The sequence below is a fragment of the Sciurus vulgaris genome, assembly GCF_902686455.1.
Source record: "Sciurus vulgaris genome assembly, chromosome: 3".
NCBI classification, from domain to species: Eukaryota; Metazoa; Chordata; class Mammalia; order Rodentia; family Sciuridae; genus Sciurus; species Sciurus vulgaris.
Genome location: NC_136463.1, coordinates 140,016,106 through 140,043,454, shown reverse-complemented (window position 1 = coordinate 140,043,454; position 27,349 = coordinate 140,016,106). Strand labels below are relative to the sequence as shown.

The 27,349-nt window shown below is 33.8% G+C and overlaps 1 protein-coding gene across 3 annotated transcripts in view; it reads right to left on the bottom strand.

Moving 5' to 3' along the window:
* The window catches only part of ITGAV (integrin subunit alpha V), an 81,454-nt gene that overhangs the window by 23,489 nt on the left and 30,616 nt on the right, over positions 1 to 27,349 (bottom strand). For 2 of the 3 annotated variants that reach the window (XM_079132979.1, XM_079132978.1), the window contains exons 5-17: positions 22,741 to 22,802; positions 20,847 to 20,892; positions 18,026 to 18,151; positions 17,139 to 17,183; positions 16,297 to 16,340; positions 16,151 to 16,207; positions 13,537 to 13,589; positions 12,925 to 13,127; positions 8,409 to 8,600; positions 6,030 to 6,075; positions 4,217 to 4,324; positions 2,167 to 2,225; positions 376 to 530 (exon numbers count right to left, since the gene is read on the bottom strand). In XM_079132979.1, the coding sequence (XP_078989105.1) occupies positions 376 to 530; positions 2,167 to 2,225; positions 4,217 to 4,324; positions 6,030 to 6,075; positions 8,409 to 8,600; positions 12,925 to 13,127; positions 13,537 to 13,589; positions 16,151 to 16,207; positions 16,297 to 16,340; positions 17,139 to 17,183; positions 18,026 to 18,151; positions 20,847 to 20,892; positions 22,741 to 22,802 (1,196 nt within the window). The remainder of the gene's footprint in view (positions 1 to 375; positions 531 to 2,166; positions 2,226 to 4,216; positions 4,325 to 6,029; positions 6,076 to 8,408; positions 8,601 to 12,924; positions 13,128 to 13,536; positions 13,590 to 16,150; positions 16,208 to 16,296; positions 16,341 to 17,138; positions 17,184 to 18,025; positions 18,152 to 20,846; positions 20,893 to 22,740; positions 22,803 to 27,349) is intronic. The other variant, XM_079132980.1, reaches the window with a different exon arrangement.

The following is a 27,349-nucleotide window of genomic DNA, read 5'->3' as shown; positions in this document are numbered from 1 at the left end:
GGCTCCATCCTTGCCAGCAGCCTAGGTTCACAAATTTGCTCACAATTCTGATTTAGCCACAGGGGTTTTTTAGTTCATTGCTTACTTTTTGGACCCTGAAAATTTCTTTTATTGTCTTGAGTCCAGCAATATTTAATAAAGTTTATTATAATTCATTTAGTAATACTGTTATGGAAAGGCCATCTGCAGTCTGCCGGGAATAAGATCCATGACTTCTACTGTCAAGTTTACACTTGAAAGAGCCAGATTTCCTGAAGCATATTCATCCGTGCTCTTCACTTTGAGTACCAGTTCACAGAGAGTGAAAGTCATTCAGACGAAAATGAGAAAGTAACAACTAAAGGAAAAGATAATGGAGCAGAGAGGATCTCTCACCCGCAGATATGCTATCAGTTCTTCACACTGCATCTGTCCCCCTCTAGAAATTGTCATGTTCTTGGAGTGACCCGGGGACCTGTTATGGAGAAACAGTGCTCGACGAATTGCTCCCTTTTGCTTGAGTTTATCCAAAAGAAGCTCCACCTGGAAGTCTATACAAATCAAAGGATTTATAACCAATGTATTCTTTATGGACTTACCTCTGTCCTAGATATCTAATTCATGTCAACGGAGATATTTATTTCTGAGAAGTGATCTGCTTTGAATCCATTTAAAATATCTATGCATTGTATGAGGGAGAATATAACATATTATCACTGAATAAATACATAATAATAATAATTAAATAATTAAGCCAACTATCCTCAAAGCAGTATCATATGTAATTCCAAATAACAATGGTAATAAAATATCAGCAGACAAAATTTGTCTTTTAGTTTAAGCTGTGGGAAGTCCAGAGGGTGAAATATATGTAAATTAAGACTTTGGTGGTTGGACCAGTGTATAGCTCGGTGGTTGAGTGACTGCTTTAGTGTGCATGAGGTCCTGGTTCAATCTCCAGCAAGTCCGGGGGAAAAAAAAAAAAGACTTCTGCCATTAATCCAAGTGACAACACTCTTGTTAATTTTGATTAAGTATTCATTAACTGGAACCCATATCATATTAAACACTACAATAAACAAACAGTTTGTACCAATTGCAACTCCTGCTTTGAATGAAGTTACCATATCAAATAGCCAGATAAACAGGTCCCTCATGAAGCAAGTGACCAAATAGAGCCTGACGGGTCAACAAATCACCGAAACATGACTGTGCTGCCCAAAGTTGGAAGCACAGTTGTTAAGATTATCACCTTCTTTAAGTAGTTTCTTAAAAGGAGATAAAATTTTAACACAACAGATCTCTCTCTCTCCAAGTTTTTTTAAATACTGACCTTCATTTCAAATTTAGGCAAAAACCCAGGGCATTGTATTTCATGTTTGGTTCTACTCAGTCACACCGCTCTCCTTGCAGTCTCCAAACACACACACACACACGCCTTCCTTGGGCTTCTTGAAACTGCCATTTCCTCTGTGTGAACTTGTCTTCTAAGGCCCAGGAGCTCCCTGTGTTCCTGCAGGTCTCTATAGAGATCTGCTCTCTACCCACGTGGACCTGCTCATATGAGCACCCACCCAACAGTTCCTGTCTTCCTCTTTGCTTTGTCACTCATTAGCACCTGTCACTATCTGACACACTGGCAAATCCTGGCAATACTGATTAACACCCCTACTTTGCTCTCAGGACCACATCACTCATTTTAAGAAACAAAGAGTAGACTCTGCTGGGTAGATTAAATTTAGTGACCCAAACCTTTTCTCCTTTTCTTACTATTTCTAAATCACCTCTATTTCTAAGATTGCTGGGTGCTTTCCAGAGACATAAAGCTAAACATCTCAGTAGAGCATCTACTCATAAATAAGAAGACTCCTTCCCCTCAGAGTTCATGTCTCACATCATTAAATGCCTAACTTTCTAAAAGCTGCATTTATATATGGTATGTTATATTTGCCATTTTGTGAGCTAATTTGCACATAATATCCATTAATAAATACATTGTTTCTCAAATGTATTACTGGCTTAATAGTTGCCAAAGTAATTAGGTTGCCATCTTAAATGTGTTTAAGCATGATTGTTTTCAGATTAAAAATAGTAACAACAATTTGAGTAACTAAATAGCCTATAACATTTTTAAGTGCTGTGTATGCAACAGTATTAAAATACTATGATTTTTCACAGGACACTTACTAAGTTTCCTTGGAAGTGCTCCTTTGCCATCTGCCTTTAAGCAGAACCTGACATTAAAACTGTAGGAAAAGAAAACATATAGTCACGTAAATCCTATAATCCAGCTTAGATATATTTTTAAATATCATCCAAATCTCACATTTCTTAGACAGTCATACCTTTCTATCTGTGGGAGATTGGTTCTGCAAACTACCCCTCAACCCCCATAGATACCAATATCAGTGGATGCTCAGGGCCCTTAATAAACAGCACAGAATTTACATATAACCTACATGCATCCTCCTGACTCTAAGTCACCTCTAGTTTACTTATAATACTTAACATAACAAAAATGCCATGTAAATAGTCATTCTACTGTATTGTTAGGGAATACATGACAATATAGGGAATAAAAAGTAAAAACAAAAAGTATGTACATGTTCAGTACAGACACAATTTTCTTTTCTATCCACAGGTGGTTGAATCCAAGAGTGAAGAACTGGCAGATGCAGAGGGCTGATGGTGCACAGTTAATGCCATGAAGCCTTACATTGTTCTTCATGCCTTAATACTGTTCTTAAAACATGAAATTACACAGACTAACCTAACTCATCTTTCAGTAAGTTAAGCATGCTTCCTTTCATGGTACCTTGATGAGAAAAAGAATTTCCTAACCTCCACTCAAGTTTATAGAACCTGTTCATAGAATCTAAATGAGAGAAATGTCACTTCAGATTCAAAATAATGTCTTATTTAATTAAAAAAAAAAAAAAAAAACACAAAGCAGACCCACTGAAGCATCCTTTGTAATTACCAAGCTTCATTAAAGCAGTGTGTTTTACAATTTCTTAACAGGTCATGAAATCAGTATAATAGGCTATATCCAGCATCTTAAAAAAGTAAATACAATAAATAAAGTTAATATATGTAATGCGCTTGTAGGATTATGGTGCAAGGTTATTTTCTAGCTGTGGACCAAGGTCAAAATTACATGAAAGCCAGTACTCCAATTAGTGCATCTGAAGTCTTCTAATTATTAGCATGATTATAAGCATATTACTGGTCTCTTCACAGAAACATAAAAATGAGTGAAGGAAAGAAAGGCAGTAAAGTTGAAAGTCAAAATCTTAAAAATAATTCAACAATGAAAATTAAGAGCAATTATTATGGAATGATTAATGTAATCCAAAGAATAAACTAAATTTTTACAGATTTTAATGACCATAATAATTCAAAAACAAAATCAGGAAAAATATCTATCATTAGCTCTTTTGAAATAAAATTTTCCTGACTACTAATCATTTTCCTCTTCATCTATACATTCTTTGCTATTTTTCTGTGCAACTGAAGAACATGAACAGTGTTCCTCTAAGTAGGCCACTCTTGGTAATTTTAACTGTACACAGGTTAGTTTTGTATTCATTTTCACATATGAGAAAGATACTGGCTTCTCCACTGTGGTGTTAAAATATTTTGAGATAAAACATGAATCAGTTTAAAGGAAACTTAAAAAAAATTATAATATAGGTAGAAAGAAAATACAGCAAAAATCCTAAGAGTATCATGCACATGACACACTTGAAAAACAATGGGGTAGAGAAAAGTCAAACACTGGAATGGTGGAAAAATATTGTACTTTTCTTTAGAAACCAGTAAAGGAACAAGAAAGAGATCAAAATAAAAGGGCAAAGTAATTTTGCCATATAGTTACTCAGATATGAAATCTGAAAAAGAACAATTATCTTTCACAGTTTTCATTTAAAAGGGCCTGTTTAGAATTAAATATAAAATGAGTTCTGAGATCATGTTAGCTTTTTCTTCTTTTTAAGTATATTCATTGACCATACATAATTCTTTAAAAATTACTTTTACAGTAATTTGTTCAGTATTTCTGGAGCATCCTGGATATTTTCCTTGGAACACCACTTCTATAATTCAATCTATGGCATAAAAATGGAGTATATCCACAGAAATTGCCTTAGGAATGTTTCAGCCCTGCTATCTTAATTTTTAATTGTTCTTATACTAATTAAACCATTAATTATAACTATTATTAAACAAATACTCTTACCAGGAAACTTTAAGAGCTGTCCCAGGCAATGGGCAGGTTTTATTGTCTTGATTTAAAATGCTAGGGTATACTTCAAGGCCAGCATTTACGGTGATAACTGGTCTGGCCCTGTTTTAAAACAAAAGGAAGGAAGAAAAAAGTTCAAACTTAAGTTCAAACTAAGATTGATCTCTGCATTTTAGGTTCACATTTACCCCAATACAGTGCAACATCTAAAGCATTCTTTCTAAGAGCAAAAAAAAAATAGAAACAAACTTTAAGTGCAAAATGACCAACTGCCTCAGTTTGCCCAACATTGTCCCAATTTCAGCACTGAAAGTCTTGCATCTGGGCCAACTGCTCAGTTCCAAGAAAAGTGGGACAATCAGCCAACATATCTGAACTCAATCCATTAAAGCAGAATGGTTAAATAAGTTACAAGGTCCCTACTTAACACAATGTAACGTGAGTGTCATAGATCCATCTGTACTGACATGGAATAATCTCTAAGGTACACACAAGATGTAACTGTAGTAGGAGAAAAAAAAAATCAGAATAAAGAAAGAATGCTTACAGACACACATACATGTAGACACATGATTTTTTTAATGCACAGAGTATTTTTTGTAGGGCATACCTAAAAAACTAATAACTGATATGAGAAAATATATTTTTTATTCTATGCCTTTTTTTGTATTGTTTCAATATTTACCACATGCACGCATTACTTCATTAACAGAAATTTTAAAGTTAGAACAAATAATTAAAATACAAGTTAAGCACCTCTAGTTCAAAAAATCCAAAATCTGAAACTTTTTGAACACCAACATGATACTCAAAAAGTTTTGGATTTTGAACCATTTCATATTTTTGATTTTCAGATAAGGGATGCTGAACTGGTAAACTATTCAAAATCCAAAATATTCTAAAATCTGAAACACTTCTGGTCTCAAGCATTTTGGGTAAGTGTTAAGCAACCTGTAAATATAGTTTTCCAAAATTCAAATGTTCAAGTTTAAATTCTGTACAAAACCATAGTAGGCTCAAGTCAAGGGATTGCCTCAAAATGATAAATCCCTGAAATCTGTATGTACACACATTCCCTCATACCTGTAATTAGGTTGATCCATCACAAATTCTATCACCTAACATTGATGTTTGTTTTCTTACTATACTTAATCTCCACCCACAAAAATATTAATTTACTTGAGTGAGATACCAGTTGATATTACAAGGCATGAGAAATTGATGAAATGCAGAAAATTGATAAAGTATATAAAATTGGGAGAGATATGAATTTTTACATATTTTTCTAATAAAAAATGTTCATTTGGGGATTCATTAAATACCCACTGTGGTCACAGAATACTGAGCCACAAGCACCAGATTGGTTGTCTGTGTCTTATAGGAAAATACAGGCCCATAAATTTGGTGTGGGAAGAGAGCCGTGCTCATGATGGAACCCAGGGCCTGGTACCTGCTAGGCAAGCACTCTACCACTGAGCTACATCCCAGTCCCTATCCATAACGTTTTTTAAAGAGAGATGAAAAGCACGGGAGAATGTCTCTGAACAAAATTTAAGGACAATGAAGGAAAACTCCGAATATTTTTCTAAATAAAAAAATCTACAGTGTTCTCTTCGAGACTTCCTTGTATAAAAATATTCTTTACCTACAGCAAATCTTGAATAGAAAGAACAAATTTTATTATTACTCTAAGAAAATTAAACTGAAATTCAAACACTGGGGCTTAACAGAATTTTTTAAAATTCAAAATATTCCTATAAAAAATAAATTTTAAAAAAATTCCTACAGTACAGAACATGAAACATACCTGTATAAGACAGCTCGATCTACACCAAAAGCTCCTACAATTAAGTCTTAAGAAAAAGTGAGAAAACATGTTAATAATAATGGGTTTTTAAGTTTAGATATCATTCTAGAAATGCATAATGCACATAAGATTTAAGTATTTTCTCAGAACTAAAAGGTTGTGAGATAAGATATATAAGGCGAAAACACTGGGAAAGTATAATGAGCGTTCATCAGGGCAAATGCTGCTCATAAACTAGACTTTCATTCAGGTACATAGAAATCTTTTCATTGGCTATTTCATAAAAAGAGCAGCAAAAAGGAGGTGTATAGTTAGCAAACACATACAGTTCCAAAGGCAAAAGCTTTACAGATGCCTGTGTATTTATACTTTCATTATAAAAACTTCCCCCCAGTTCTCTTGTTGCAGAAACAAAACCAAGAAAGTACATACACATGTCAAATATGAAAGCAGGCAGCATTCAAATCAGCAAGAACGAAACACATTAGTTTTTATACATAAGTGGCATAACTGGTCCATGATTTAGAAAAAATGAAACCAGAGTTGCATTTCACAGTATATCCAGGCACAACCTGAGGAAGCCCTTTCTAAGCAGAAAAGCATACAAGAGCAAATAAGGACTGACAGACTGAATTACACAAAAATTCAAAACATCTCTATGCCAAAGATGCAAATAGGCCAAACTGGGAAATGTATAGAAGAGCTAAGGAGTTAAAATCCTCAATATTTAAGGTGCTGCACAAGTTTACAAAAATGAAGTAATGAAAGAAAGAGAAACCATGTCTCAATAGAAAAGGAGGAAAAAAAGACAAAAAGAAATTCCAAGAGTAAGAACACAAACAATGCTTATCTTCATTAATATTCAAAAACTGTTAACTGAAACAAAGTAATATTATCCATCTATATGTACTCCAAATTATTTTAAAAGAGGCTCAGTGTAGGAAAATGATCCCTTTTTTACTGTTAGTGAGTGTTTTTAAGTTGACAAAAGCCATTTTGTAGAGGAAATGGGATTATCATTTGACAATGTGTTTCAAGGCTGTTCATAAAGTACACATCTTTGACATACCAATTCTGGAATTTTGTCCTAAGGAAATATTCAGAGGTATGCAACAGAATTATATGTAAAGATATAAATGCCCCAAAATAAGGTAAGTTAGATATGCTATAGCTATTTATTAGAGAGACAAACATAAAATTCATGTTTCAGAAGAAAAATACAAAGGGGAATTGTTTCTGATACTTTAAGGGAAAAAAATATATAATGAACAGTTCACAGAGCATTAATCCCAGGAGGATCATGGGTTCAAACACAGCCTCAGCAATGCAGTGAGACCTTAAGCAACTCAGTGAGATCCTGTCTCTAAATAAAATTCAAAAAGGACTGGGGATGTGGCTCAGTGGTAGGTGCCCCAGGTTCAATTCCTGGTACCAAAAAATAAATAAATAAATAAAATAGTATGAATGCATAGGAAAAATATGGTTTGCTGTATTTTCTAAAAGTTCTATAATAAACATTTTATTATAACATAAAACTGGAAATAATGTCAACTTATAGATAAGAATAAACTTTATATCTTATTTCTATAAACCTTTCAACATGCTTGTATACTGAATGTCTATTAATTATTTCAACAACAAAGGTCATCTATAGTCTCTTTTTTTTATATATAAAGAAAAGAACTACTTTGATCCTGGATCCATTGTAATAGTCCAAGTATGTAAGAATCTGGGAAAGGTTTTGCTTGTTCTAATAGACTAACCCAGTAGGCAAGCTTGGGCAAATAACCTTCCTCAATCTCTTTCCACATTCAGAAAATGGTCTCATAGTGACTTAGCTTGTGTCCCTAACAAGCCCTATTAAATAAATAATTTATCTTTTAAAAAATCATATTAATGGGCTGAGGATATAGCTCAGTTGGTAGAGTGCTTGCCTCGTATGCACAAGGCCCTGGGTTCAACCCCCAGCACCACAAAAAAAAAAAAAAAAAAAAAAGAAAATCACATTAATTACTCAAGTGCATGAAAATGCTATATCATTAAACACAAAAACAATGGCTAACATTTAAAAACTTGGAATGAGCACTTGGTTTTTGTTTATAGCTTCTACAACATTTTTCTGATATTTTGTTATAGACCTCAAGACAATAAAACAAACTCAGAGTTAAGTGTTTCAAATTGCAGACCACCAGGAAACAGCTGCCTTTCTTCCTGTCCCCTGTAATGAGAACAGTATCTTCAGTACAGGGGAGGCCTGATCGATGCTTTGGAATATCCAATTGAAATGATTTATAATATAAATCAAGAGAATGGTAATTAATACTCTTTGCTATTTGGACTGAAGAAGTGTATGAGTCACACGCATTTACAGAAAAGCACCTGGATATCCATTCTTGTCTATGTCTGTGGCTCCCTTCATGGAATAGCCAAAGCTCGGCGGCATGCTCTGTGAAGCCCACTGCCCTTCGAGGATCTGAGATGGCATTGTGTTTAAGCCCGTTGATCTTCCATTGAAGATATAAACTATTCCTTTTTTATCTTCACCCCCATATGGAGCAGCAATTGCAATATCTGTGGGAAGAAAAGGAGAGGGAGGAGGAAAGAAGAAAAGAGAAGGGGAACAATGATTTAGGAAAAAGAGGATGGGCAAGACAGAAAAGAAAGCCTTAGTGCTTAGGATTACTTACATGGTGATCTTAATATTTATAGAACCCTACTGGGGAATGAGACTGATCCAATTACCTTATGTGCGCATATGAATGTGGCATAATGAATCTCACTATTATGTATAATTATAATGCATAATTTTAAAAACAAAAAAATATTTATAGTACTCTTGATCATGATAAATATGGATTTAAAATTCAACAGAGTACTTTTTATTCAACAGTAACAATCTAATTCAAGGAGATTCAAGCAAAACTATGTTTTATGGCATTAATTCAGAGCCAGATATTCTGGATCTGACCCTGGAAAAACCATTTAACTTTTCTAGACTTCAAATGCTTCATTTTTTAAATTAGGAGGTAAAGAGTAGGAAAAGGATGTGTCGAAAGACTCATTTAAGATCACTTTAGTTCTCAAACTTCTAGTTTATTTAGCTATGCACAGCTTTTGTTTTTCAAAGCAGAAGTAAATCTAGCTCAGAAATTTGAAGGTTATGACTTCGTCATGATCTTGCTCAATTTATAATGAAATGACACAAGCAAACACAATTTAAAATTCTTAAAAAAAAAAATACCAAGGAGTCACTATGACCTTTCAGAACTCTAAAGATGTATTATGGGGCTGGGGATATAGCTCAGTTGGTAGAGTGCTTGCCTCGCAAGCACAAGACCCTGGGGTCAATCCCCAGCACTGCAAAAAAAAAAAAAAAAGATGTATTATAAACCTGTCCACTTCTCTGTTTCTTCTACTACCACCCAAGAGAAGCCCTTGCAATGCTTTGCCTGGACCCTGAGAGCAGCCATTTAGGTGGCCTCCCACTTCTAGTATAGCCCCCATGGCCCATTCTCTTCAGAGCTGGTCAGTGTTAACTTTACTGTCCCAGACACTTGCTTCTTGATATCCTTCAATTATTTCCCAAAGCATTTAGAGTAAGACCTGGCATGTCTTCTGCTCACCTTGAGAATTTCACTCCTCCTACCCACCCTCTCTACCCTCCTTTTTGCTTCATCCACTCTTCCCAGTAATCCCCGACTGCTTTTTTTCTGTTTCTTAAACACAATGAGCTAATCTCTGGTTGGATCCTTGCTGTTCCCTCTGTCAGAACAGCTTTTTGTTGTTGTTGTTCTAATTAGTTACACATGACAGTAGAATGCATTTTGACATATCATACATAAATGGAGAACAACTTCTCATTCTTCTGGGTGTACATGATGCAGAATTACACCAGTTTTGTAATCAGATATGCACATAGGGTAGTAATGTCTGATTCACTCCACTGTCCTTCCCACCCCCAGATGCCCCAGTTTTTGCTTCACAGCTTTTCAAGCCTTGCTGCTTCTGCTTGTCATAGATCACATATCAAATGCTATCCTGTGAAGAGGGCTTTCCTGGTCACTCTAAGAAGCAGTGTACTTGTCCCTCTCTGTACCCCTACTCTATTGTACTATCTTGGAATTCTCTATCACATTACCTTATCTGCAAAATTGAAAACAAAGCCCAGTCACTATTACTACCTGCATTTTCTCATTTTTTTGTTTACTTGCTCTATGAATCTCCTTAAACCAAGCTTCATGAGATCAAGGACACTTGTATGTAATGGTCCCTCTGTATCTGCCACACTAAACTGCTCCAGCTCCTTAATGTATCCAAACTGTTTTATGCCTCCTCAGTGACATCCCCTCAGACACCAAAGATACCTTGATTTCTCACACTTTGTGTGAGACCATTAGGCCCAGGAATTTCTCAAACACTGTGATGATCACATTCTAGGGTAGTTTTCACATATACATTGTCCCTACTTAAGGACATGGGTGGGCTCATGTCTTTAAATAGAGGAAATGGATATGTGAAAACATGGGATCATTTTCAGCACCTAGGATAAGATTTGGTCTTAATGGGAACTAAGAATGTACCATCCTTTAAAAATTAGTATTTAAATTATTTAAGAGTCCCTCTTTTATTCTTTTTGAAGTTTTAAAAGATAAGTATAATTTCTAAATCGATACATGATTAAGAAAGTATTTATTGGGGGCTGGGGCTATAGCTCAGTTGGTAGAGTGCTTGCCTCGCAAGCACAAAGCCCTGGGTTCAATCCCCAGCACCACAAAAAAAAAAAATACAATCCCCAGCACCACAAAAAAAAAAAATAAAGTATTTATTAAAATATAAGTTCCCAATAAAAGATGGCTCTAAAATTATTATTACAAATTATCTTTAATTTTTCTAAACCCTTCAATATTTTATACATGCTTATTATCTTCTCCCTTGGCTGTCATTTTTGAAAAGCACTGTATTTTCATGCAATTGATTTCCTCCTTTGATCATTTTAGTTGCTCTGTTCTGGTTGGGTTTTTTCCCCACTCTGCTTTTCTGAAAAGATGTTGACAAAACCTGCACGAAATTACCCTGGAACTATGTAAAATCATGGAACATACTTTATTGTTTTGTCTTCCATAACCCTCTTAACAGTACCTAGTGTTTGCCTGACCAGGGTAAGTAGAAAGAAATACAGAAATATAGGAGCAAAGGCACTTAATGTCATCAGCTATGAACAAAAATGGATCCAGGTTATATTATAATTAATGATAAATTTACACAAATACGGCTCATATAATCTTCCACTGAAGACCTTGTCATTCAAAATCTACTACTTGGGACAATAGGACCCAAGGTGAAACCCTGGGAGACCAACAATACCCTCTATGGTATCTATACCTGGAAGTAAGATCTCTATAAAATCCTTGTAAAATTTCAATATATTTTAGCTGTTGTTTATGTTGGTTGTGTTGGCAGATAATACACTATAATAAAAATCTAATAAGAAGGATGAGATAATTGACTGGATCACAGTATCAAGGAAACTTCCACAAACTGGCTAGAATACCCTGGGCAGCAAACAAGTCTGGGCTTTCCCAAAAAGCCTGGGAGACAGAGGCCCAGTAAAGAACTCATCCATTTTCTGCAAAGTAGAACCTCAAATATGGCCCTGTACTTTCTAGGTGGTAGTTGTTATCAGTAAGTACTGGTTTGTGTGTTTTACAGTATTCTTTTCATGTTTTATTATGAGCCTTTTACCATAGCTCCTTTTGGTTGATGTTAAGTTATCTTGGTGGCTAAAATCTTTCAGATTCTCTTTTAAAAAGCAGTGTGCCTGTGACCTGTTTTTCACTAATGGTGAAATTTTCTAGAGTTAATCAAGATGATACTTTGCATAACATACAACCACCCACGAGGCAGGAGTAGAGCCCAGAGTCAAGCAACGCTTCTTTTTCCACTAGATAATAAGAGTCATCTGTATTTTTGAAGTGTTCTTCTTAATTAATTTCCTTTACATTTTTGGAAAGCATACTCCTAAACACTATTGATTATACAAACACACCAACAGTTCATCTCTCTATCCTATGACTCCTAGAAAGATTTTTTTTAAATTTTATTTTTTGTTATAGATAAACACAATACCTTTATTTATTTTTCTATGGTGCTGAGGATCAAATTCAGTGCCTTATACATGCTAGGCCAGTGCTCTACCACTGAGCCACAACCCCAGACCCTAGAGAGATTTTTAATAGTATTTTTTTTTTTAATCTTGGTAACTTGTAATGTATATTTCATGTGTCTGAAAAGAGTTCTATAGTAAAAGCCAACTTTGCTTTTTAAAGATACATATAGCTATTGAAATGATACTATAATCAAACAATGGACCTTCCACACGTCTCCATGAAGAGACAGAGCCTGGCTCAGAAAGTCTTAGCCACAATAAAGTTATGACTTTAAAAATATTAGTGGCAACTGAGACCTGTAAGATTAGAGTTAGAATTAGCACTGTCTTGACAATGTGCCTGGGAGCACTTTTTGGGTTTTGTTTTTTCACTTGTAATTGAATGGACAGTAGAGGGCACTACTGTTTAGCAGGAGGCAGAGAGAAAAATCAGCAGCTGGCACTGGGCTCCATGGGAATGAAGATTCCTTCCAAAAATTAACCATCTGACATTCTAACTTGAAACTTCATGAAAAATACCTCAGAAAAGCTGATTTTTGAAAACTTCACTCTGATCTTTAACAACAACAAAAAAAAGGCATTCTGTCTTCAAATTTCGTGTGTCATTCAGTGACATTCCATCTTTCCATGAAGGTTTACTCATGCAAACTTTTGCAGATGCGGTTCTAGGACTTTTCCCAGGTGGACACAGAGAATCAGGAACCCACAGTTGCTGGATTTCAATCTTACCGTTGAAGCCGTCCTGGTCCAGATCTCCCAAAGGAGCTATGGCACTGCCAAACCGCGCAAAGACCTCAAACCCATTCAGCTTTGTAGTCTGGAATTCTCCTGAAGCTCTCTGAAGGGACACGGTGACCTGCCCCACCTCTTGAAGTTTGCCATCAGAGCCCCGATCCATGAAAAGTGGTGCTCCAATAAACACATCTGCGTAACTAAAAGCACAAAATCTTCTCACCAGAGAAAGACTGAGTTCCATCTATTAGCAAGCATTTCTTTCTCATTAAAATACTGCTTCCCTCTTTGTACCTCTCTCATGGCTGTGCTGAAGCACCAAATTATCAAAGCAATTATTTCAAAATCAAACCTTCCTTCAGTTCTTTTAAAAATCTACAAGTAGTTCCTACAATTAATTTTTTGTTATATAAACTACTGAAAAAAATTGTGACCAGCACAGAGATTGATTAATATTCATGATTAAGGTTGTTCCAAATTACTTCCATAAATAGACAGAAAAAATTAGCAGGAAGGGGATCAGGGAACAACAGGAAAAATGTTTAGTTTTAGTATAGCATTCATAAACATGAGAGGAAACAGTTTTTAGAAACATTTTTTAAAACTTACTCATCCCCATTAATGTCAGTGGCAGCTACAGAAAATCCAAAATATGCAGCCATCTGAAGACAAAGATGAAAATGAAATGTTTATATTTCATTTAACTAGCTTAGACAATATTTGCATTACATGTGTCACACAGAAATGGTTACTCTTTTCTCGGCACTTAAGGGCTCCAATCTGAATCTCTTGTTTATCACATAACAAAGATAATCAGTTAATGAGTCTTGTTTATTTTGCTAGATTTATGGGAAAAAATATTCCACACACATCATTCCAGTGTCTTCAACATGTGCTACAAGCCCAAGTATAGACAAGTCTCCTTCCCAGGCCTATTATAGCACCCCCTCTGCATTCCCCAAAACACACCAGACAGACACACTATCAGAAGGACAGATGGTCACAAACACACATTTTAATTGAATCATATATATATCTACATATATATATAAAATAGATATAGATATATATCTATATCTATATATAGATATAGATATCTACATATATATATATAAAACTTACTGGGTTCAATTATAAATATATATATAAATATATAATATATATAAATATATATAATATATATAAATATATATATGGATATATGCAGTGAGAATAATAGACAACACCTATAAATGATAGAAAATAACTGGATTTCCCCTATGAAATCACTACTAAAGAAATTACTGTTTGGAAAGATATAGCAAGGAGCTCATTTTTGTCTCACATTTCAATTGATTACTTGTCAGATGGTTTTGTTTTTCATTTCAATCGATTACTTGTCAGATGGTTTGGCTTTTCAATTATGCATGGTGAAATGGGTGTGAGTTTATTATAGGTTTATTAGGTATAGATAAAAGGAGAGTCCTTTCCACCACAGGGAACTAGTGCCCATCACAGTCAGAGTAGCCTGGCTAGAAATACATGTGAAAAGGAAGTTCTAAAGAGAGGCCCATATGCAAAACAAAACTAGGAGAGAGGACAGGTTAAAGATGAGTAGGGTGAAGAATAAGTATACAAACTGAAAAAGGAAAGTTAGGAATGCTTCTAAAATTTGATTAGCTGAGATATCAGGAGGAAATAAGTGAGACTCTCACATGATCTATTTTCAGTTGATACCGGGTAATGAAGAAAAGTGAAAGGTGTGTTCTGTATTTGATGACAAGAGCAGAGCTTGTGAAATTAAGTACACAGTGTTGGGGGTACCATGTTGATGTACTGACTCGAAAGTAACCAAATAATGGTCACAGGCCTTAGGGTTTGGCCTGAAAATATAAAGAAAGGATGGCATTTACTCAGAGGCCCTGAGCACTGTGGTTGAAATATTTTCATGTGATTCTCACAACGATGCCACATCCCTGCCTTTATAAATAAGAAACGAAATAGTTATGAGTAAATGCTTTGTCCAATGCAATAGCAAACAAACCATGGACAGCCCAGGTCTGTCATCATCCAAAGCCCACCTTTCCTACCCTCTCTCCACAACATAGCTGGAAGGAATAAAGGAAGCTTCACTGAAGGCATACCAGCATCCAGAGACACCCACAGGCATCAAACAGGACACCCTTCTTTGCTTGAGCCAAAGAAATCACAACAGCAGAAAGAGACAGCACCCCTGCAATAACCCTAAATACCAATCACCTATGGGCCACTTGTGTTGCACATCCACCCTGAATGCCACACAGATGGGAAGAGGCTTCTGGGGACCATGGTTTTAGTTCCTCATCCTATCAATCCTCTCCTAAAACCAAACTCTCAGCTGAGGATGTCGGCTGGGATCTCAGAGCTGCAAACCACAATGAGGTGTTTTTCTTTCTTATTCTCCTTACTGTTTAATTTTTTCTTTATCGTTGACAACTTATTATTTAATTCTGAGATATACAATATTATAAAATGTCTATACTTAAAAAGAATGTCTAGTGCCTAAAAATCCTACCTCTTAACTAGAGAATATTTTATTTCATATAGTGCAAATTAAGGTTGCTTGCAATATCTATAATATGTATAACTGTGCCATGCTGTTTTGACTCTAATAAAATTAAGACATAGATCATTCCTTACAGAAAATTTACTGTCATCAGAAAAGAAAAATCTTTCTAAACTTCCACAAAGGAAGTTTTTGTGGTTTTATGGGTGTACAATTTGATTTTTTTTATTTCCTAAAAAAAAAGAAAAAAATCAAGCAAAAAAGTCATAATAATCAATGAAAAAAGCAAAAGTTTTGCTTAAATTATTTTTGCTAAAGCAAAGGTAAGTTAAACATATAAAGCCTATCTTATAACTTTAAATAGTATAGAATTATTAATTCTATAATATTTATATCTATATACTATATATAGTGATATAAAGATATCACAAAGAAAAGCTTTAAAACATTAGGAAATGATGAAGATAAAATGTTAAGTGAAAAAAGCAAGACATAAAAATTTTAAACAAATCAATTTTTGCTTATACACATACACACACACACACACACACACACACAAGAAATACATCATAATGATAGTTTGATGGATTATCTCTTGGGCTGGATGATAGTTGACTTTCATACTTCAGTTTCCACAATTTCTCTAATGAATATATACTTTTTTATGATGGAAGAAGGATGACATTTTTTAAAGCATACCTGCTCACCAGTAAAATTGTGCAAGGAAGACATGTTTTTTCCATCATAAATATACACCTGTGTAGAAAAAAACATAAATACATGAAGTATATGTAGTAAAATAAAAGATAACACAGATTTTTAGAAGTAATTTTTATATCTCCTACCATGCCCAGAGTCCTTGCTGCTCTTGGAACTCCCGAAACAAAGTCTGAAAAGAACAACGAAGAATACATTAAAAAAAAAAAACAAAAAACACTCATTTTTAAGACCAACACTGGAAACTGCAGAAGCAGTAAAAAGAGAGTTTAAAATATTGTTTTAGTTTTATATTAGTAGGACATAAGAGATGTTTAAAAATTGATACTCCATAAAAAAATGGCATTTTAAACTATACAAATCAAAATCTGAAAAACACAAAAACTGAGGACTCAAATATATGCACATGAACCCTCAAGTCATTATAATCTTCCTAAGCAAGAATTAAGATAAAGTAACCTATAAACTAAAAAAAGTTATGCTTACAGTAATGAAAAATAATATAAAGCAAACTGAAATGGGGTAGAGATGGCAGCAGCACAGAAATACAACCAAAGTTAGGCAAAGTCTGAGACTGCTGCATTAAGTTCTGAAGGAACACTGGTGGACACAGGAAGGGAATGACAATCTCACCGACTTGCCCAGGGGTAACACATCAGACCTAGATAAAGAAGGAATGCTCCCAGAGCACGGAATTTGCTAAAAGCAAAGAGGAAGGAGCTGAGGATATCACTGACAGTGGTGGGGACAGGAAAGACACCAAAGCCCACAGCAGCACTTGAGTGACCAACAGAGAAAAAGTAACAGAGACCCATTGGGACTCTCCTCAGTGTACTAACTCTTCCTAATGTCTTCTATTTAAATTCCATACCAACAGTTTCAAACTGCTAAAAAAAATCTCAGTGTCACATGTTTCAAATGCTTGATTTAAATTCTTTAAAGAATTAAACATAATTCATGCACTTCATACCATCTATGCCATCACCATTGAAATCTCCAACAGCCACTGAGTAACCTAAATGGGAACCAAAGATGAGACACCATGAGGGCAGGAAGGATTACCGCCAGTATACTTCTTAAGTAAGCTTCCCTTCAAAATATTATCAAGTAACTCCTTTAACAAGGTAGTGTTTTGTCTTTGGGGGTAACAGCTTCATAATGTGTATGACAAATGAAATTGTAAAGAAAACACTCACAGTATCTGTATAGAGAAAGAAAACTGTTTTATCTACTTTACAAAAGAGAGCCCATTAAAATCAGGGTAAATTTGCAATTCGCCACAAAGAGGAAATGGATTCTCTCAATCAGTAAGTACTAGTTCTGCTGAGTGTGATTTGTTTTCATAGATAAAAGAGAAATTCAAAGAGAGAGAACAAATGTTAATAAATCCCCAAGACACAAACTGTAGTTTAATAATGTCTGAAAGTGCAGTAGACAGACCACCTGGGTCTAAATCTCAGAAGAGCAAATTATGAATGACTTTGGGCAAGTGCTTTTGCCTCTTTGTGCCTCAGTGTTCTCACCTACAAAATGAGAATGAAAGTGAACTTTCATAGACTTCTGAAGATTAAATAAGCAAATACACACAAAACACTAAAAACTGTGCCCAGAATACAGTGAGCACATCTGAAAGGTTAGCCATTACTACTATTATCACCATATAAACAACTGCACTCTTCAATTTCAATCACTGAAATGTAACACAACCTAAGTACTCAATAACAATTTGAAATTGTACATTCCTTATGGTTTAAAAAAAATCTTAATCTATTTCACATAAAAGATTTTTATTTATTTAAACAATAGGACAAACACAACACTTCCATAAAAATGAGTCTATATTTTGCTTTTACGTACCCAAATAACTGTCATCAAAAATTGCTTGTGCAGTTCGAGTAGCTAATTGATTATTATACTTAATGCTGTAAACATTGGGATCATATTTAGATATGATTTCTGCAACTTGATCCGAGATGAGCTGACCTGGCCAAAAAAATAATAAATAAATTAAAAAAAATATATATATATATATATACACAAACACATATATGCACACATACACACACGATGCACATACACATATATATGTATGTAATAAATGACCTTCTAGTGGGAACTTTATGATCTAGACAATGGATATTACATACATGAAAGAAAACAATATTAGATATTTGTACTTACAATTGTTAATACCTCTTTGATAATGCTAAATCTGTAGTTTGAGATTTTTTTAACTTAAAACTTTTTCTATTCAAGTCAGTACTTAACATTGTTATCCATTAATAAAAAAATAAGAACACAGGTTTTGTCTTAATTAATAAAAAATCAAAATAATGAAATCAAGGACTATTTCCCAAAGAAATTCATAAAAACTTTAACAAATTACTGCAATGATTAAATACTATTACCTTTATGATCAGTAAAATCGCTTCAAATGATTTAACTAGTTTTTGAACATCCTTAAGAAGCAACCTGAATAAGGGAGCTCACTTTGCCTCACAACCTTAAATTATTAGAGGGACATGAAATCCAAATGACTACACAAAAATCAGACTACCTCTGCCCCAAGAAAGGTTGCCTGATTTATTAAACACCATCTCCATAAAAATCTTGACTTCTGCTGTTTTAGAAAGAAACACCTAAGAGCTGAGGTTTTTGATCTGAATCCAATCTGTCCTGTCACATGAGGCAAAAGAAATTTCTCTTAGTTACTAGTTTAACCTCTGTGCCTAAACAATATTGAAAACCGAAATAAATGAGTAAACATTTCTTGAATCAAAGAACAGAAGAAACTGATCATCTCTTTAGAATAAAACATTACCATTTTTTCTATACAGAGGCAATTCCAACATCTATGAAACAATTCATTTTAAAGTACCTATTTATCCAGGGTGAAACCTGTTCCTTTTAATCTTATTAAAACAAAATATTCTCTGCCAATTGCCTCACAGTTTTAGTCACATATTATAGATGACTTATAATAAAACTCTAATAAATATAGTATCTATTTGTTCTAATATATAATTAAATGGAAACATATAAATATATTGTGTAATACTCAAGGCATTAAAAAAACAAGTCATTTAAAAACATCCACAACTGTAACTCCTAAAAAAGAGTTGCTGTCCTGAAAAATCATAAAATCTAGGTTCCCTCTCAGTTTGGTTCCCAGGCATACCCATCAGCTGCTTCCTTTCCCTCTACTGAATGACACACTCAATAATACAAAACAGGAAATCCTTGTTTGGTTGTTTTTTCTTAAAGGAGGAGGTGGGACCAAAGGCATGGCCTCCTCTGCTTGCTGGGCAAGTGCTGTACCACAAAGCTACGCAGCCCAGGGCTACAAGTCCATGGTTTAATATCTAACAAGAAAATATTAACATCCTGTTATTTCTATATGCACTTTAGAATACTGTTTTGTTTTTAAACAGTAAAATTCAATTATAATATTCTTAGATCACTTCCCAACAGACAGATAATTAATGAAAATTCAAATTTTGCTGTTCCAGGTAGTATGTCTCACATACTCTTTTCTTCATCTCCTCCTTTGCTTCCCTTTCTAACTTTTTATTTATTCCTATTTTTCATTCCTTCTTATTTTCCTTCCACCCCATTCTCCTTCAGCAAATCTCCGGCTTCTCTTTCTATAAATCTAATGCAAGCATGTGGTTCCTACAAAGAACCAAGACAGGAAAACACAGTGCAGAACATAAAAGTGAAATTCAGAAATACAAAATACTTTCAAGTCAATAAACTCATAGGTTTTCCAATTCTTCCAAACACAGACAGTCTTTGAATATCAGAAGGCTAATAAACAAGAGAGTTATGATCTTGTAAACAGCATTGTTAGCAGAAATTATCATGTCAGTATATTATATTGACTAAATAAATAATTGTGATCTCTAATGATAAATCAAACATGAAAACAAATAGATTGTTACCTATTTTCAAACTGTCAGCAGTAATGATCTGTTACACATTAGTTCAAATGGTAATTTAATTTGGCCTCCCCAAATGATTGAAAAATACGGTTTTTATCTTCCGTCAATGCCAGTTTAATTGTACTTCAGAAAAAAGTTTAATAAGATCTTCTGTTTTAAAAAGTCCCCAACACTTAGAGAGTAATCTTGATTTCAGTGATTAATGAGAAAATAACCCTTTAATTATTCTAATGGGCAATTTCAAAATTCTATTGAAACTCCGAGCTGTCAGAATGCCACAATTTGCCTATACAGATTGGTTCCACTCCTACCAATTGTGGGGTGTCATGGCTTCCAGAATACCGACACACAAAAATACATACCCCATAGGATCAGGATAAATTATTTTAAATCTTATATCCTTATTTTATATTTTACTTTAAAAAATTATTTTCAACTAAGAATATATACATTTTTTTTTTTTTTTTTTTTTTTTTTTTTTTTGTGGTGCTGGGGATTGAACCCAGGGCCTTGTGCTTGTGAGGCCAGCACTCTACCAACTGAGCTATCTCCCCAGCCCCTATTTATCATATTTCATGTTATACTTTTTAAAATGTTGGGTAACAACAATGTTCATACACTTAAATCACATTTTACATTTCTGTCTTTAAAACTGAAAATTTTCATAGTTGCAATATAAACTAGACGAATCAGAAACACACAGGCAGTATAGCATAATTTAAAATGTATTAACCTACCTTGCCAATAAAAACTACCAGGACCACCAAGAAGAACTCTGTCAGCCTAGATTGAATCAAACAATGAAAGTTTGTATACTTAAAAACAAGAAACTTTAAAAACAGAAATCATTGTAATAAGCACAAAAAATACTTATGTGTGTATTTATACCTATTATATATAAAAAAAGCAAATAATATCAAAATGTTCAAACTCATCTAATTTAGTTTTAGTGATTTTTGTTGTACCTTTTATAAAAGAAAATTAAGAAGGAAAGTTCTAATAAATACATTCATTTAATGTATGAAAATATGAAAACATTTTTTATGTAGAACTTGGATGTTCTACGTGTTTTGAATAATGTACTACCATGAAGAATCATTGGATTATAACAAAAAAGTAGCTTCTTAATATTGTATATTAGATTTGTAATTTCATAAGAAAGTTTATCTAAATATCAGTGAAGAATTTTCTGCTAAAGGAATACTATTTTTAGTGTCTTACAACAGGTATAAAGTTAGAGGGTAAATTTCTATAAATTATACTTGACTAGCATTTCTTACATCTGTAACAAACTGTAAAGCTTTAATTGGAGGTATTTTATGTTTGAGCACAGTATGTTCGAAATTTCTTCTTGCTGGAGGCAAGAGAAATTTTTTTAGTCACTCCAAATGTACACATATCCCTTTCAGGCTTTCAACAGTTTCTTGCCCTGATTATATAAAAAACTATTCCAAATTGTTCACCTTAAAATATATGCTTTCTTCAGAAATGGGTTTAAGAAAGAAAACAGTTAATTTAGCAATGACTTGCACAGTAGGAGAATACTTCCGGGGGGGACAGTTGTATAAGCATAGGTACAGAAAACATGAACACATTTTAAAAATAACTACTGGAGAATAACCTATTTGAAAATACATCATGCAAGTTTAAGCCTAATATTTATGAATACACTTTATTTCTGTTTGCCTTCCTTAAATTTTGAATTATTATTAACGTAATATGAAACTAAGTGAATTAAAAATCAATTACATAAGGAGGATTAGCAATAATTATAGGCATCCAGTTGAGAAAAAAACTAATGAAATAAAAACGAATATAAAATATGATATTTTAAAAAATAAGAAAATGCTTTATTAGCACTCCATCATCACGAATTTAGTTTTCATAAATTTACAGCACCCTTCTTTGTTCACATTTTCCAAGAAAGCTACAAAGTAAGCTTTCAAGGAAGCTTCACTCTTAATCAATATGGTTTTACAACTCTCTAGAGGGGATTAGTATTTCAATTTGAGATACAAAATGTTTAAATAACTCACAAATAAATAATAAAATAAAAAATTATAAAGACAAGTACTTCAGAAAAATTAACTTTGAAAATATAAAAGGAAATTTTATTTTAGAAAAGCACATAAAAGCTAGCAAATCTGAAGGGCATATTAGAGCCCTGGATATGAGATGCACTACAATTAAGAAATCGCCTCAGTTTCCCTGGGCACTTACGAGCACACAAATGGCAAACATTGTGCTTCTTGGCTTTTGTATAATTGTGTAATAAAGCTTCCATTGATAGTTTTTGTGAAAAAACAATTTCAGTTGAAAATAGAAACTTTATTCCATAAGTTCATGTAAATGGAAAATTTAATATTAAGTTATAATAGTTACCTATCATTTACTGAGAAGATTTTCTACTTTCCTCCATTCTCATTGTGATGTCTCCCTATTTCAAATAAGCAATGTTTACTAGGGAGGGAATAATATAAGGCAAAGAATGTCAAAACGAATGTGTTATCAGTTATTTTTATTAAACAGGTAATAGTTATAAAGAAGCTGAAATAATGACCAATTTATTTTTAAGCACAGTTTATTGGTAAGGTAGATCTGAATCTCATTCAGTTTTAAATAAGAACTTACTTTAGTAAAATCAATGCTGAATCCTCCTTGACAAAATCCCTGTCCATCAGCATCAATATTTTCTAAAATAAAAAGATCGGAAATATACACAAACCCCAAAACAAACAACACAAACAAAACATGAGAAAAATCTGCTATCACTACAATTATAAGATAAGATAATGTACTAGTTTCTGTGGTCAGTCACGCAGGCACTAAGCTGTCATCTCATTCTATAAAGATTAGTATGCATGTTTATCAGCACCATTTCCTCAGATTGGAAACAGAGAAATACTGAATATCTGGACCACTTTCTGGCGAACAGAAAGGTCAACTATAAGCATGAATTTCAAATTTCTTTGTTTTGACCACAACCCACAGCAAGATTACAGTTTATTTCATAACCCTTCATATATCATGTGTAAAATAATGTTAAAGACATAACAAATAAAATTTCACAAAATAATATTACTATTATCACATATATACTCCAACATTTTCTACTTTGTATTTCATTCTTATTTTTTTTTTTAAATTACTAGTTGTGTCCCATTATATATAAAACACGAATGGGTTTTCACCTGCAACTTAAAAACTGCCATCAGAAATGCCTCTTTCTTCCTGTCACCCACTGTTGCTAGATCTTTAATAAGTTATGAATAACTTAGCAAAGGTTGGGCGTGGCTGCACAAGCTTGTAATCCCAGCAGCTCAGGAGGCTAGGCAGGAGGATCGCCAGTTCAAAGGCAGTCTCAGCAACTTAACAAGGTCCTAAGCAACTCAGTGAGAACCTGTCTCTAAAACAAAATACAAAAAAAGGGCTGGGGATGTGGCTCAGTGGTTAAGTGAACCTAGGCTGAATCCCCAGTACCAAAAAAAATAAAAAATAACTTAGCAAAGAGATACATACGTGCCTAGCACATACTTTCACATACATAAATTTTATACCAACACTAAAAATAAAAACTACATAAAAAAGATAATTGAGAATTTCATAAAATGGCAAGGCCCAAACTTAAAATGTCCTATGAAGAACAAAATATGAAACTATGTTCACAACATGTTCAGAACTGAGAACTAATTAGAGTGAATACTTTTAAACATGACATCTTCAAGTATTTCCCAACTATAGGAGATTCAGTGGTTTTGCTCTTCTGTAGTTACCTTTCCCTTTTTGTGGTTCTCAGAAGAGACCAATTCTGAATTAAATAATTAGCCAATTAATTTAAATTAACTTTAATCATGAGACATACTCTACCAAGAATAGAAGTAAGGATGAATCAAAAAAACTTTCTCCTTGTTTTATATTGAAGATAATAAGGAACAATGGAAAGCACCATCCTTCAATTATCAAATAATTCTTGTAACCAATGTTACAAATATATAAAAACTTATTACAGTATTAGCCACCCACATATAGGAACCAAAAGTATATATTTTTAGTCATAAGGACAACTTGCAAGAATTTTGTGTAAAATAATCCCATCAAAAATTGTGAACCCATTTTTAAACCTGGGAAATGCCCCAAGATTATATACTGAATTATCTACATTTAAAATCTTTTTTTAGAAAATGTCCACAAGAGTGTAATACTACCCCAATGTAAATTTTTCTAACCAGAAGGGAGTGGGAAAATGTGGGGCTGGGATTTCCAGCGTCTAGTGAATCATACCAAGGAATTCTGCTCTAACCTCAAGTTAGCCATTTATTTCCTTTATTCCAGCTGCATCTGGGGAACTATTTCAGGATATTTATAAAGACATTCTTTTCTGATTATCATACTGTACAACTCTCTGCTTTGTTTTCCCAGCACACCCAGCTAAAACATGTGACTATTCCTTAAAATTGCCTTAACAGGTACATACTGAATGGTGTGTTTCCAAAAACTTTCACTGAATATATTTCAATGAAGGTTGTATTTTGTTGTGTTTTGTTTTACTACAGACGATTAATACTTCTCTCATTTGTCGCACCTTGTAATGACACTGTAGGCATGAATACTATTGATTACAACAGTATGATCAGCTAGTGTTTATGAAGCTCTTACTGTGAACTAGATATGATGTCAAAGCATTTTACACAGAATTTCCTTTTAAATTTTTTTAGCAGTCCTGGAAGATATTATCATTCACAATTTGTACAGATAAAGAAATTAATGCTTAAGGAAATTAAGTAACTTGACATGGTGAATCAGTTAGATTAAATAAAGAGTTACAGACCTGAATCCAGGCGTGTCTACACTACTATGCTGTGCTATCTTGAATCAGCAATGTACTTATCATTCTCTAAGTACTAAAAAAAATGGGAGGAACTAGAAACCAAAACTGGGAAAATCTATGTTCAAATAATATTATCATCAAAAAGTGAACAGAAGGAACAAAGGACTCAGCCTATACATGGCATTGAAAGAGTGATTATTTACATCATATGATTTGTGGTTCACCACTTCTAGAACAGATGGACATCTGGTCTATTGCATAATGCCAAGAATGGTCATAGACACACTTAGGAAAAGTCAGAAGCAATCGTAATCAGTAACAAGGAAAACTGATACCGGACAGGGAAATTCCTTGTCCAGAGTGTCCACATAGGTCATGCTAAAAGCAAAATGAATCAACCAACCAAACCAAAAAACAAACAGAAACAAACAAAAACCCATAAACTAAATACAACCAAGACAAGAAAAGTTATCAAGAAGTTGGTAATACAGTCCTATAAAACCCACATCATCAAGAAATACAGAGGATACAAAATATAAAAACTGTACCTCTGGCATGCTTTGTTGGAATTAGGGTTTTACTAATAAGAAAACAAGAGTCTGGAGGAGTTAAGTGAATAACCCATAGCTACATGTTAATTATTACCAGAATTTGAAATTATCACTCAGGTTTTTAAGTTTTTAACTTTTGAGTTTTTTCCTCTGAATAAGCTGCCCCTCTTAATTCGAGCCCACAGGCCAAGTTTGGATCAAAGAGCACGTACAATAATCAAGGGTAACTGAAAGCCAGGCCTGTTTGGGGGGAAAAAAAATCACTTTGCTTTTGTGGTTTTATAAGATTGCTCTCCAAGCATTTCCTAAGAAAGATTTGAGGTTTTATTATTTAAGTCAGAGTTCAGTAGACTTTTTCAAAAAAGGTACAGATTATAAATATTTTAGATTTAGAGGCCATACAGTGTGGCAACTATGGAAATATTCAACTTTTCCAGATAACACACCAATGAATGTGTGTTGCTATATTCCAATAAAACTCTATTTACAAAAACGGCCACAAGCCATAGTTTGTCGATCAGATTTAGATGTTAAATACCTTAGAAAACAGTGTTTTAAATTATTTTATAGTTTCTATGTCTAAACCAAGTAAGTAAAAGCATTATGTGTCAAATCCATAAGGAATCATTAATATGCACATTTTTTTGAAATGTGGAGTTTTATTGATAGAGATGATAAAGAAGACTGTAAACTAAAAAGTTGAGTTAACAAAAACTTGCCATTACAATAGATATAATACAAAGGTTGTTTATATATAGTTGTCTATATCATAATATGCACATTTTCAGGAGGTTTCTGTGTACTCTCTCATTTCTGGAATTATCCAAACCTACTCTTATGAAAGACACAGGATATATTCCTTGCAGGAATGCTGTGTTTTAAACCAAAGCAACTGAAATGGAAAGCATTTTCTGTTGTTAGTAATGCAGGAGAAAGTTTCATTTGGAACAAGACAGACCTAGGAGACTGTGGGTACAGCTCAGTGGTAGAGCTTGTGCTTAGCACACATGAGACCCTGTGTTTAAGCTCCAGCACCAAAAAGAGAAGAAAAAAAAAAAAAGGCAGTTCTTGGTTCAAATCCTCACCTGACCACTCAGTACCATAAGAAGTGTCTGAATCTATTGCTATAGTTCTCAAATGAGAATAAGGGTATTCGTGTGTGTGTTGTATAAATGATAAATTGTACCCTGGCACACTAGAGTTTGCTACTTCCTCATGGATATAAAATTATCTTCCCATAATAAGAACATTTTCCCAACATAGAAATTAAAATTTATTCCTCAGATTTTTCTCTACACTACAAAAAATAACAGTCCCAAAACAAAAACCCAACACAAAGACAACAATACAGATGGCATGAAGCTCTGAAGATGAAACTTCCAAATTCCTCCATCCTGTCTAGTAGGGTGCTCTTGGACCTAATCCTTATTCACATATTAAATGGATCAGTGGGTAACATTCTTTTGATGTTTACTTCCCCCTTACAATAGGTAGAATCTAGGTGGTAGGTGAAGAAATAAGTGTTTAATGGAATAATGTGCAGTTTCCTGGAGATTCAACTACTTAGAATTTTGGGGACCAAGTCACTCCTTAGATCTGGTACTACATGTTGCTTCACACAAAGAAAAGGAATCTAGCATGAAAAGTCTTACATGTTGTACTTTTGTTATGAATTCTCCCTATTCAACTATTTGGTGACCAGAGGGACATAAAAAGAAAAAACTTAAAAGGGTTCCAGGTACAAATACCACACAGCAGTCTCCCTTTCTTGACATGGTTTTGCTTTCCACAGATTCAGTTACCCATAGTCAACCACTGTCCGAAAATATCAAGGGGAAAATTCCAGAAATAAACAGTTCAT